General features: G+C 36.1%; 1 protein-coding gene across 3 annotated transcripts in view; it reads right to left on the reverse strand.

Moving 5' to 3' along the window:
* Positions 1–724: 724 nt before the first annotated feature.
* The window catches only part of LOC145977955 (sodium-independent sulfate anion transporter-like), a 239366-nt gene continuing 225293 nt past the window's right edge, over positions 725–14797 (reverse strand). For all 3 annotated transcript variants that reach the window (XM_083110299.1, XM_083110300.1, XM_083110298.1), the window contains 5 exons: positions 10770–10915; positions 8185–8358; positions 4069–4222; positions 3793–3858; positions 725–2556 (listed from right to left, as the gene is read on the reverse strand). In XM_083110299.1, coding sequence (XP_082966425.1) covers positions 3818–3858; positions 4069–4222; positions 8185–8358; positions 10770–10915 — 515 coding nt within the window. In that variant the 3' untranslated portion in view covers positions 725–2556; positions 3793–3817. The remainder of the gene's footprint in view (positions 2557–3792; positions 3859–4068; positions 4223–8184; positions 8359–10769; positions 10916–14797) is intronic.

A 14797-nucleotide genomic window follows, 5' to 3' on the forward strand; every position in this document is an offset into this window, starting at 1 on the left:
TTATTTCTACTGCTATGCAAGTGATCAGCAATAACATGCACATGAGATTGAGAAGTGTATTTCAGGATTATTGTTTCTCAAAATATTGATCAATTTCTCCTTCGCCGATGGTACAGATGGAACCAGTTTTCTTGAAGATTTCCGACAGCACCTGCAGTCTGTAGCTATCCATCGCAATCCACAGTTTGTTCCTGTCCACAGTACTATTATTGTTTATTAAAGTTATGCAAGTGTAGTTTAGAATTGATTGTTTGTGAGGTGCAGATACGAAACTAAAATTTTTGACCCTCCAAACTGTAACTTTTGGATCCACCACTGATTCACTATCTTAGTGCTTAATCACAACCAGTGGCATATTCTGAAAATTTGACCTGGTTTACCGCAACAATTCTTATTATTTGCATGTATTTATTATATATTAATTATTTGAAATACAAATAAAACACCAACATGCAAGTGAAAGAAAAACAGAAGTCTGACAACTTCAAACTTTCCGGAATTTCTATGAAAAAAAGGTGGTTTACCAGTAGTATAACAGGTAACATGGGAGAATATGCCACTGATCAAAACTACATTTACACAGAAAAGACTACATATATGGGCTTACCAGCTTAATGTATAGGGAAATGTACAACACTTCTATTTGAATTTTAAAAAAAATACTTTCAGTGCTTCCATCTATGCCAGAGCCAGAAAATAGATGTTCAATAAAAACAACAAAGCAAACAGTTCAACATACATATATTACTGCTTGTGCCAAAAAACTGACAATAATATTTTACACACACATTAATAATCAACAAACATTGTCAACATTACTTAAAAATAACTATTACATAATACATTACTGTATCATGTCTACTGCCATGTAATTAGGAAACAGTTTATTTTTATAAACAAAATATAATACACTCCAGATCAGATTTCTCAAATATGTTTATAAAATTTTACATGGATGTCATTTTTAAGCATAGTTTCCTGGAGCATTTGTCCAAAGTGTGCTGTAGCAGTAATATTACCATCCAAGGGCAAATATAATATATAAACTGTAGTATTTTTTTGGTTATAAAAATATCGATGATACAAATACAATAATCATAGTAAGACTTGCCAGTACAAGGCTGTTTTGAAATATTCACAAAAGAGAAAACACACACTCGACTATGGAAAGTGGATCGAATTTTTTAATAATACTTTATTCAGTAACTAGAGTAATGCAATGATTGTGTTTCACTCAACTTTTCTGTAACAGTGTTCAAATTGTTAATATCAAACACGTTATAATATTGAGTGCCAGTATATGACTGCATTAAAAATCATATAAAAGGTCAAGTTGATGTTGTTGTTGTATCAGGTACTTCACTATTATCAACAATATTATTGGCCAAGTATTATGCAAATTTGCAGAAATTTTGCTTTTCTTTCTATCCTTGCACAAAATTACACAGAATTAGTATTTTAGTGAAGTTACTTATTTAAATTCTATCAAAATCTCTTCTTTTCTGGATAAATAGGAACTAAATGCTTAGCTTTTCACTGAGAGTTAGAAATAATTATTAGTTTATTTCATATTTTTTACGACATTACTAAAATTACATCATCAGATTTAGCAATCTGTTGCAAAGTGTTGCAACAGCCTTTGCTATTTTTTACTTTTGGTTTTTTAATTGTGTCAAAATAGCTGCTCATACTTGTAGAAGACAGTTAAATTATGAACATTTGATTATGTGAATATTTTAAAAATTATATAGTGAAAATTCCACTGCTTTAGTATTCTGTTGTTAGCCATTTCTTGTACACTCATTCAGTGTTTTAGTGGATATTAATCACTTCTAATATATTGGTCAAATAATTTTTAAGAAGGAAATGTATTAAGAAATATGAAAAATTTCACATGAGTGTAGATACTACATCATGTCACCTTAAAATATAATACAAAAAGAGGAGTGTGTTTTTCACAGTTCATCATGTGCAAAAATATAAACTTCTTTCTATATACTCGTAATACTGTTGGATATTTTTAGATGAAAAAATTAAGTGTTATGAAACACTACTAGCTACAAATGCTTTGCTAGATTTTATTTTTTTGTTAATTAATAATTTTCTTAATAGACTGGGTCCAAGGTGCATGCTGATTTCATAACTGTTGCACTTGTAAGTGTCTTAGCGTACACACGTTATGCTACCAAGCATTGAATGTTCCATATGTTTAAAGTTATTAACTGCACACAAAGCAATCTTGTCCATATCATAATGCAGCAGCATAATAAACATGCTTGCTGTGGTCACCATTTTTATTGTCTCTTGAAACAATCAATGTCCTAGCATTCGTTCTTGTCACATATGTAATATCACAGTTCATAATTTGAACATCCATTTTGAGTGTTAGGTCTGCACTAAATCATCCTTGCACTTAACTGTATCACTTTCTTGCTTGTGGTTAAACACTGTAGGAAACTGTAATGGCTTCAGGTGAATGTTTTTCCCAATAGATAAAAATCTATTGCAACACTAATTTCCATCAATCCCTTTTCATTGACTCATACTATCCTCCTCCTGAAATAATAAAAACAATAACTTGTAGTAGTTTCTAACTGATCTTTCATAGCTTGTTTTGTTAAAAAAGCAGGTAATCTTCATGTAAGGAACAATTTAAATTTCAAAACAAGATAGAGTTAAATGTACTACACATACACATGCATGCAGTGCCACACGCTAAAACTAATAACCCTTTACGAACATAACACAAAACACTAAAATACCATGAAAAGTGTGTAAAGAAAGGTAAATGTAAAGTTCCCTGTGCATGTAGCACCTTCCCATGAAAGCACATTGATGTGAGGGTAGGACCACACACATTCTCGATCTAGGCCATTTTGGATGTGATGTGATCAGCACCGTGCTCCAGCCACCGTTACCCTCCAAGGGTTGTCCCCAGGTATCCACGGATTTCAGGCTGGGTGAGCCCCAGACCCGCTTTATGCAGGGACAAGGCTGGAAAAATTCCAACCTTTGATCACCCACTTCAGGAATGGAACCCAGTTCTCCCACGTGGGAGTTAGATTCTCTACTGACTAGATCACCATGTGTAAAGTAGCGAAATGAAAATTTTCTCTCTGTAACAAACCTTGTCATATGTTTTCCTTAACACACACAAATCTGTTCGCCCGACTTTTTTCCAGTGTACACTGCATGATGATCTCAACTTGAATATCATCCATTGTTCACCCCTCCTCAGTTGCCTCAATTACAAAATGACATAAGAGAGATCCCAGAATCCAGAATTTGACAATGTTTAAAATTAACTTTTGAAAATAAAATTATATCTATGTGTAATACACAGTTTCTTCAATTTCATAATAATGTTTAATTATATTTCATGATTGCATTATATAGTAATTCCCATGCCTTTGTTTCATTACCAGTACCCACAGTCTGTGTGCAGTAGAAGGTACCTAAAACTCCATCTTGTCTTGAATTTAAAAATGGTTTGTTACACAAAGATTACCTACTTTTTTTAAAAAAACACTGAAAATATGTAGAAAGAGCTATATTAGAGCTTAATTGCAACTTAGTAATAAAATAATAACTATTTCAATTTAATATTCACAGGAACTGAAATCTCAGCCCACACTTTTGATCTATAAATATAACCATATATGTTAATATATATTACCTTCTTCTATATGTTTGCATGTCTTAATAATTATTCTTGTTCCATTGTTTTAAGTAAAAACAGATTATTGAAAGTTATCAGTCCCCATTACTATAGCAGAAGTATTTAGAGCTTACCTCAATCACAGTTTTTCCTCAATGATTACGGTTGTGGTTGAACGTGAGTTATCTTCTGGGAATATTCTGAAAAATTAAGAATATATATATACTTATATGTGGGTACATATTACTTTATTTTTACATTTCTAGCAACTTACCAAATATTTAAACACACAAAGAACCAAGATTTCAGTAATTAATATGAAATTATTCTTTAAGTGGACATATATAAATTTCATCACTTGATATTTATATACAGTAATTGTTCAGACAGCAGTAATAAAAGATACATACCTTTTAATAATTCATTCAGTTCCTGATCGTTGTGGCAATATTTGAATTCCTTTGGGCCAACTCCTTGGAAAACTTCAATGATGCTAGGTTTCAAATTGTAAAACAGAATTGGCTGGTTACGATAATTGAAATCTTCAATGAGTGACTTAATGCCCTAAAAAGAGATAAAATATTTGTGACAATAAGAACAATTATGTAAGTTTCTAAGAAATAGAATTATTCACTGTTTATATAATCAGAAAATCTTGTAGTGACAACGTGTAACTTATATCCTTGGGCAAACAGAATTCTGTCAATTTTCTTTATTGTCAAGGGTTTTCCTTGTTTCTTATTGAACATTTCTTCAGAATTGTGCATTCAAAACACAATATATGCAGATACATTGGATAGACGTGACTACCCAAAAGTAGCAGAACAGTGATGCTAAATAACAAAAATCACATCAAATCAAGGAACATTGGATAAATACAATTATTGACAATTTTATCAGCATGGTACAGGTATTTACAATATCAGTGTCATCTTGATGGCTGAGTATACTGAGAGGTTAAAGTTAACTGATGATCTCATTGTTGAAAGTTCCACATTCATATCCTGACCTGAACATGGGTGTTCCATTGCGAGTGCCCCTTCATCAATTTCATCTATCATTAGAATGGTGATAAGATAAAATAGATGAAGGGACAATCACAAACACATATGGACAGCACAAAAAAAATCCCACAGAGGTTAATACTGGCCACGGGTTCAGACACCAGAGTCTCGTTAGTCTGCAAAATTCAGTGCTGGGTGTACTACATGGAAGTGAGGTTGACATTTGGGTGTACTGTGTGGAAGTGAGGTTGACATTTGGGTGTACTATGTGGAAGTTAGGTTGACATTTGGGTGTACTACGTGGAAGTGAAGTTGACATTTGGGTGTACTATGTAGAAGTGAGGTTGACATTTGTGTGTACTACATGGAAGTAAGGTTGACATTTGGGTGTACTATGTAGAAGTGAAGTTGACATTTGGGTGTATTAGGTGGAAGTGAAGTTGACATTTGGGTGTATTAGGTGGAAGTGAGGTTGACATTTGGGTGTACTACGTGGAAGTAAGGTTGACATTTGGGTGTACTACGTGGAAGTAAGGTTGACATTTGGGTGTACTAAGTGGAAGTGAAGTTGACATTTGGGTGTACTATGTAGAAGTGAGGTTGACATTTGTGTGTACTACGTGGAAGTAAGGTTGACATTTGGGTGTACTATGTGGAAGTTAGGTTGACATTTGGGTGTACTAAGTGGAAGTGAAGTTGACATTTGGGTGTACTAGGTGGAAGTGAAGTTGACATTTGGGTGTACTAGGTGGAAGTGAAGTTGACATTTGGGTGTACTATGTAGAAGTGAGGTTGACATTTGTGTGTACTACGTGGAAGTAAGGTTGACATTTGGGTGTACTAAGTGGAAGTGAAGTTGACATTTGGGTGTACTAGGTGGAAGTGAAGTTGACATTTGGGTGTACTATGTAGAAGTGAGGTTGACATTTGGGTGTACTATGTAGAAGTGAGGTTGACATTTGGGTGTACTACGTGGAAGTGAAGTTGACATTTGGGTGTACTATGTAGAAGTGAGGTTGACATTTGTGTGTACTACGTGGAAGTAAGGTTGACATTTGGGTGTACTATGTGGAAGTAAGGTTGACATTTGGGTGTACTACGTGGAAGTAAGGTTGACATTTGGGTGTACTAAGTGGAAGTGAAGTTGACATTTGGGTGTACTAGGTGGAAGTGAAGTTGACATTTGGGTGTACTATGTGGAAGTGAAGTTGACATTTGTGTGTACTATGTGGAAGTGAGGTTGACATTTGTGTGTACTATGTGGAAGTGAAGTTGATATTTGGGTGTACTATGTGGAAGTGAGGTTGACATTTGGATGTACTATGTGGAAGTGAGGTTGACATTTGGGTGTACTATGTGGAAGTGAAGTTGACATTTGGGTGTACTATGTGGAAGTGAGATTGACATTTGGGTGTACTAGGTGGAAGTGAAGTTGACATTTGGGTGTACTATGTGGAAGTGAAGTTGACATTTGGGTGTACTATGTGGAAGTGAGGTTGACATTTGTGTGTACTATGTGGAAGTGAGGTTGACATTTGTGTGTACTATGTGGAAGTGAGATTGACATTTGGGTGTACTATGTGGAAGTGAGGTTGACATTTGGATGTACTATGTGGAAGTGAGGTTGACATTTGGATGTACTATGTGGAAGTGAGGTTGACATTTGGGTGTACTACGTGGAAGTGAGGTTGACATTTAGGTGTACTATGTGGGAGTGAGGTTGACATTTGGATGTCCTTGGAAAGGGTGGCCCTATCAGGAAGATGAGAATGAAATGGTGACAAGATGAAACTGATGAAAGGACAATCTCACACACCCATGAAGGGCATACCACAAAAGCTTCACAGAGAATTCTACTGGCTGCGAGTTCAGATGCAAGAGCCTGGTTAGTCTGGGGTGTAGTGTAAAAAGAGAAGTTGACATTTGGGTGTCTTGTGAAATGGTCACCTCTTACATCCCAGTTGAAAGTGGCAGAAAAGAAATGAAATAAAGAAGAAACTTGCATGTATGCAATATACAAATATGACACTGGTTGAGTACATAGTTAAATAAGTACCATAGTTACTAATGCAATGATCTAATCCATGTGCAACAACCCTTGAAGGGTCAAGGTCTAAAAATCAGCTCTCTTCTTAGGTAACAGGCATGGGCATTCGTAGGACCTTCTTACATGGATGGGCAAACAAAGTATTTCTCTAGAAGGAGAGGATTGTGCAAACAAGGCATATTTTCACCCATAATAGTGTTGCCCCTTCAAGGAACAGAGCTTGAAGTCATCATGTTCCTGCAATGGCCTTGTAATAATTAATAAATTACTGTGACTGATATGAAATTATATGCATGAAATGTATAATTTTTGGTTGACATTCATTCTTCAACGTTGTTGGTATGCCCCTTTCCCCTCTACTATTTGCATACGTTCAAGTCAACAGGCACACTGCCGATATGAAACCCATCGTCATTGTTATCTGGTGTTTAAGAATGTTAACAGGGACTGCATGAAGAATGTGTAAATGTAACGTTGCCTTATTGAAGGAAGCATTCTACAAAGGCATGAGAACGGTTCAGGATACACCTGGACCAGGTTGACCATTATCCTTCATGACAATGCAAGGTCTCACAATGGGGCCTGTCAAAGATTTTTAGTGCGAGATACTGGAAAACCTTACATATTCCCTGATGGGAGAGCATCTTATTATCCCTTCAGCAAGATGATGGGAGGGCTTATCCAATGACCATGGTAACATGGTTGCCTTGCAATGAAGGGGTCCCAGGTTGATGGATTGGAGGTTCATGGATATATCCACAAGAGTGCTGGATAAAATCTCACATATGGTACCTGTTATATTACATGAGTGCAATTTTAGTATCATTTTATAATGTTATTAGTCTTACCTTTATATTACCTCTCAATATTTAATGTTTTAATCCATTACAAAATAGTATTTTTATATTGTAACTTTAACATGTCTTACTGGTGTTACTTTTATGTATAGACAGTATAACTAATACGAGTACACAACTCCAAGCATAAAACTGTAATAGGCTAAGGTATCATTTCATTATATATTACATTATTAATTGTATTAGTATATTGTAATGTTTGACTGACATATCCAATATCACAGCATGAAAATGCAAATGTGATTCATGGATGAAATAAATCTAAATCTAAATACCTGGCAGAGGCACACAGTGTTTTGGATTCCACTATAAAATGTGGTTACAGTCCCGATTAGCTTTTCTGTGCATAAAGTGGACTTAAAAATTAAACTCGAACTAAAGATGAATGGAAATAATGCAGACATGAGATTATCCATGCTGTAGAGTGGTCAGTACAGGTCATCCACAGAGATCCATGCAGACGTACAAGGCTCTCCACAAGTATATCATGCAGAAAGAATACACTGAATGAATGTAAGCAGTCTTGGTTTGCATATCATCTGCAATCTTCAGATATTTTACCACTAATTTTTACATCCAACTTTCCACATACTCATAAACAAACAGTTCGATGCTTACCTTTGCAGCTGTGAAGTCCGCTCCCTGTATATGTCGGCTGTCGACCACAACTGGAATCGAACTCGACCCTTGCTTCACTCCAGCTTTCGTCACAAGATTACGGACATATTCCACTGAAGGAAACACAAGGCTTCTGTCAGGGGTGATGAGCAGGTACTCGAACCCTGAGGAGCTCTGGAAGAAAAATGCATGGCTCAGTCAGATTTTTCTTATCAATTTCATATTTTATTATCTTTAAAAGTGTACAATCGTACCAAGAAAAGAGAGAGAGAGAGAGTGGCGAACTTGTGAACTAAAGTGGACAGTCGTTTGTTTACTCCTGTCATTTGTCAATTTGGTCTGAAAGCTCCCTTACCTAGGAATCAGCATTCAGAGCCATACACAAATACCGATCTTATTGTCTAAAATAATCTATCTTTGCTTTCCTGCTTAATATTTGGATTTTAATAGTTTTTAAGGCCAAAATTGCTTCTACTGTTATATTTATTCTATGCATTATTTTCTCATTTTCTGAGTAAATACATGTTCAGTATTTGACTGCATATTTGTTAAAAAATAAAAACAGAATCTACCAAAGTCGGAGCACATGTGGAAATGTACAGAGGACAGAGTTCGTTATTCCAGGGGATTACACATTACAAGTCTTAAAAATAAATTTATGTAACCAACAATGAACAAGAACTTAAATTAATTTACAATTTGAACTATTATCATCACATTTACAATTAAACATAAGTTATTTCAACAACCAACTTCATGAGTAATATATAATTATAACAAATTCATTACGCAAAAATTAATCCCCTTCATCATTAATTTAAGTGGGCCAGTACCTCATCATGGGAGTGAGTAGTGAAAAAGTCTATGAGAAGGAGATTAAAGGAACGGTTTCCCTGTAACTTTGGTAGTGCATCTTACTGCCACGTGAGAGATCCAGGTTCAATTCATAGGGTGAGTAATCTAGTGTCGGAATTTTCCCTGCATTGTCCCTGCACAAAATGGCTCTGAGGCTCACCCAGCCTTAATTAAATGGGTACCTGGGGACAACCCTAGGGAGTAAAGGCAGCCAGAGTGTAGTGCTGATCATATCGATAGAATGTGTGGGGCCCTACCCTGACATCCCCCTATATACCTCATGGCATGGTTCAAAGTGCATGGGGGACTTTACCTTTTACATTTCTTAGTTTACAAGTAACTAAGCAAATACAAAATATATAAATTTGTTAAAAACAATAAAAAAAACACACAAACAGCATGATAAAAAACGCTGTAGGAGTTCTTCCGAGCTTTCAATTATATCTCGGAATCATCATCACGGCTGGTCGAGACGCGATGGAAGAGATGCAGTTGAAGTTCTGCTGGCATTACTCTCTGTGTCTGCCGGAAGATCGTTTTTTATCGTGCTGTTTGTGTTTTATATTGTTCTCACAAATATGTTGCCGGCACGTGACTTAATTAAGTTTTCTAATGTCAAAATATATAAAGTTGGAATAATCACATAAGTACTAAATAATGACAAATTAATTACCAAACAAAAACTAATGCACATTAAAGGAAACCCAAACTAAGCAACTTCCCAATCCTAACATCATAGGCGCAGACTCCATGGGGCTTGTGGGGGGGGGGGGGGCCTTGAGCTCCCCAATGTTAATGATGTGTGGGCAGAGCCCCCCAAATAATTTTGCTTAAGAGAATCTAATGTATTATTTTGCTTCTCTTGTAAAGTTTGCTCTGAATTGTGCCACATGAACTTAACTTTAAATACACATTTGAAATGTTCTAGACCATCAATTTTGGGGGGATGACCGTTAAACCAGCAACTTTAGGGGGGGGGGGCTATGACCAGAGACAGCAAAACACTTGACTTATTACTATATACGAAGTATGTAATTATGAGTATTGTTAAAATGTTTACTAAAATGAGTTTCAAAAGACGATGTTCATGAACTAGGGTAGTGGATGGGACGTTCGGGCTACAAATGGCTCTCACATGACATTCAGAACGAGATCATTGTAATATTAGGGAGATCTGTTTTGTGCTCTGTGGTAGCAGATATTAAAAGTCGGGAATATTTTGCTATTATGGTTGACGAAACTTGTGACATATTCAACTGTGGACAATTAATATTCTGCATTCGAGCTGTGAATAAAAAAATTAATATTTTTGAGGAATTCATGGGCTTTTATGAGATTCCGAACACTGAGGCCAAAACTTAAAAAAGGGAGAGAGTGAGTCATTCATTAATTTATTTCAGTGTTCAGAGCACCCCCCCCCCCAATAATTTTGACAAGTCTGCGCCCCATAAGATGCTATGTCACCCAGTAGTACTCGCTCAATTTGCATGCAGTTATTTCTTTCGATGTTTAAAATTAAAACTCATGTAATTAAGGATGCACTTGATCATATACCTATTTGGGGCTTTCTCACACCTAAATGGTCAAAAGATTATGCCTAAAGTTCTGAGCTGAACAGATGATCACTTATATTAATAACTAGAAAACATGATTTGTGCAATATCAAAGTCATGTTTACTGCACCCACCATTATAGAAAACATTTGATTACTTCTCATACTTCATACTTACATAGACTTTCTCCACTCGAACACTTGGTCTTGCTGATGCATATAGCAGGAACAAAACATTGATTCCTATTCCAATGACAATGCCCAGCTCAAGACGAATGAACAAGCAGGACAGGAATGTTGCTACTGCAGGAATCAAATCAACCTCTGTAAAAATAAAAGTAAAAAAAAAAAATTAAATGCACCAAGTATTGTGAAAAATGTTTCTAGAATCCCCCCAAAATACACTTCTTTTTATAGATCTTTATATAAAGTCCCAGATTGGGTATGGAAGTTCTTTGTGAATGTCTCATCATCAATTTCATCTATTCATCACTCAGATGAATTGATGAATTGGAATTAACCAAAAGTAGCAGAAAAGTGACATTACCTGTCCACACAATCATGCTAATTAATAGAAATTCAGTGAATGAAATAAAAATATATTTTTTATCTTTAAAAATGCAGTCAATTATGTTAATTTTATAATTATGGCAAAATAACTGTTATCCTGTTGACAGATGATCATGGACATTTCAATTAGTCATTTAAAATTTTATTTGCTACAGTTTTCGACATAGGAATGAGAATAGAAAAACAGTTATAAATAGCATGACACACAGACAAGCCCCGGACACCATATTTGGTTACAGTTCTGAAAATGGTACAGTAGTTTTTGAAACTGAAAAATAAGAAACTGTTTTGAAAACCAATTTTTAATTTTAAAAATCTGTTACAAAAACCAAGAACTGTACCTGTTCAAAATAATAATAATAATAATTAGAAAGTGATTTGAAAGCCAGGAAGAGAAAAATTATTTTGGCAGCACTAATTTCAATTCAGTTAAATGGACTTGGTAACAGAAGAAATGAAGCTGAATGAGGTGAGAGAGAGAGAAACATTTTGAATTTCATAATTACTCCCTGCATTCATATCCTTACTAAAGTCCAGACATGTTGTCCATAATGCAATCCTTCAAAGTTGAAGTTTCTTTAAGTCCACTTCCTGCTCATATAGGTTAATCGGGACTGGGCCTGCAGCATTGCCACTACACCATAGAAGAGGCATTACGCAATACATACCGGGTGGCATAGGCGCCGACTCCATGGGGCTTAGGGGGGCTCGAGCCCCCCAATGTTAATGATGTGGGGGCAGAGCCCCCCAATGTTAATGATGTGGAGGCAGAGCCCTCCCAAATAATTTTGCTTAAGAGGATCTAATGTATTATTTTTCTTCTCTTGTAAAGTTTACTCTGAATTGTGCCACATGAACTTAACTTTAAATACACATTTGAAATGTTCTAGACCATCAACTTTGGGAGGCCTGAGACCGCTAAACCATCAACTTTGGGGGGGCTATGACCGGAGACAGCAAAACACATGACTTATAACTATATACTAAGTATACCATTATTATTTACTATTATACATAATTAATCAGAGATATAATGAATTTAGCCAACGACTTGTTAAAGACTGTTTGGGAATCCCTTAAAAGAATGCAAATATTTAGGAATATTATTGATGTGAATGAGAAGGCTGGCCATACTGGACTGCGACCACTTTGCCCTCGTCGGTGGGTGTTGAGAGCCTCCAGTATGCAACAGATCGTAAGGAACTATGAAAACCTTCTCAATTTTCTTGAGAAATTTTCTGAAGAAGACTCTACTGACGCAGCATCAAAATGTGCTGGATACCTGGAGACAATGCTTCACTTCAAGACATTTTTCTTTCTCTCCCTCTACTGCCATGTGATGGGTCCAATAGAAGAGGATTCAGTTTCCACGCATTGGTGCTACAGAAGTGGAATCAAAACTAAAATATTTGACTGACATCTTTCAAGAAAAGCGAATGTGTTTTGAGCAGTTCTGGCTGAAATGCACAGAGGGCAAACCGAGCCTCGTTGAGCCAGAATTGCCCCGGCAACGTCACGTCCCTAAGAGACTTGAAAATCCTGATGCTGCCAAACATCACAAGTTCTACACTCCAAACTAGCATTATAAATCAATATACACTGATGTCTGTGACACAGCAAAATCATGTGTTAAACAAGGACATGAATGTACAGGACTACAAAAAGTAACAGCCGTAGAGAAAGAATGTATCTCAGCTGTGAACAGTTGCACAACAAACTTTCAGCAAATGCGAGAATTCTTTCGCCAAGATTTGGATGCCGATAGGCTCTCCTTACACATGTCCATGCTTGGTGATATCGCCAAACAGAAGAAAGTGATTCTAACTACCATGCGTGACATAAGGAAGTTTCTCTTGGAAGACAGCACCCTCCAGGAGCCAAATTCATGCATGATGGTCCTCCGCACTGTGCCAGTGACGACAGCCACAGTCGAAAGGTCATTCCGTGCTATTAGCTGACTAAAGACATATTTGAGATCTACAATGAGGCAGAAGAGACTATGCAGCTTAGCGGTAGTCCAAATACATCAAACTGTGCTTGATAATTTGGACCTGAGACCGCTCGTTAATGAATTCATAAAAAAATAACGCAGTGCGTAGAGCAACTTATGCTTTATTTTTAAATCATGTTCATATGTTTTTGTTGTGTATGTCACTTTATCTCTTAGTGTAAATGCTATTTTTTTATTATTCCAAAATTCAATTTAAAAAGTAAAATATTGTATCAAGAACAAAAAAGTAAAATTATTTTCCTGCGATTTGTGTTAGCATTTATGTAAATAATTAAATAAAACTGTTAAATATTGTAAATATTCATTATTTTATGGGTTATTTGCAACCCATCACAAGTCTGTTGCGGACATTAAAACACACCCATGCCCTCGCCGGGACTCGAACCCGAGACGTCTGGATCAAAGCAGGTTGAGTCGACCACCCAACACGCTCGGCAACCGAGGCCGGCAAAAAACTGTTAGGTTGGTCTCTTAATGTAAATACATACTTTTCAATAAAAATGTTAATTGTTATCTAAAAAACAAATGAGCAGACACAATAGACATAAACGTTTTTCATGTTAAATTTCATTTGCATGAGGAATATAATAGATGCTTAAAAACTGCTATACGAAGACGTAATTTTTATTTTTAAAAAAGAGAGGGAGTGAGTCATTCATTAATTTATTTCAGTGATCAGAGCCCCCCCAATAATTTTGACAAGTCGGCGCCCCTGCCGGGTGGTCCAAAAGTCCCGGAACAATCACATATCGTGAGAAATACACATCGAATCGGAAAACGAAAATATATGTGTTTAATAAGTGAAAGAAAGCTATTCAATGATATCACACTTGATTCCCCATCCCATCCCCAGGGGGTGGGGCAGGGGAAACTGTGAAATTTTAAATAGAAACCCCCATTTTGTATTGTAGAATCTGAAAGAGGACTTCCTTCGAGTCCAACGAGCTATCAACCATCCTCCTAGCTCAATTAGGAACGAAGATATGAAGATTTTAAATTTTCCGCCCCCCCTCAAAAAGTGAAAATTTCATCAGCCCCAAAAAATTTTCAAAGGAATCTGAATCTGCATGTGATCATAGACACACACACACACTTTCCATATACTCTATTGAAAGATCTTGACGTGTAGATTCCGAATCTGCAATCGCTTTCCGCTTTCATTCTAGCTCAATTAAGGGCAGAGAATTTTTTTGGGGTTTATGAAATTTTCAAGTTTCTTTTTTTTTCTTTTTTTCTTTTTTTTTTTTCTTGCAAAAATTTAAAATCGCCATATCTCCGTTCCTAATTGAGCTAGGAGGATGGTTGATAGCTCGTTGGGCTCTGAATGAAGTCCTCTTTCTGATTCTACAATACAAAATGGGGGTTTCTATTTAAAATTTCACAGTTGCCCCCACCCCACCCCCAAGGGAGCGGGGGTTGGGAATCAAGTGTGATATCATTGAATAGCTTTCTTTCACTTATTAAACATGTATTTTTTCGTTTTTCGATTTGATGTGTATTTCTCACGATATGTGACCGTTTCGGGTCTTTTGGACCACCCGGTATGTAATTCTGGTTAGGCTTACTGAAAGAATAAAAATGATTGGAAATCTTCTACAGTTTTCCTGATAGTAAGGATGAAGAGA

Source organism: Lepisma saccharinum, chromosome 24 (genome assembly GCF_977018435.1).
Source record: "Lepisma saccharinum chromosome 24, izLepSacc3.1, whole genome shotgun sequence".
NCBI lineage: Eukaryota > Metazoa > Arthropoda > Insecta > Zygentoma > Lepismatidae > Lepisma > Lepisma saccharinum.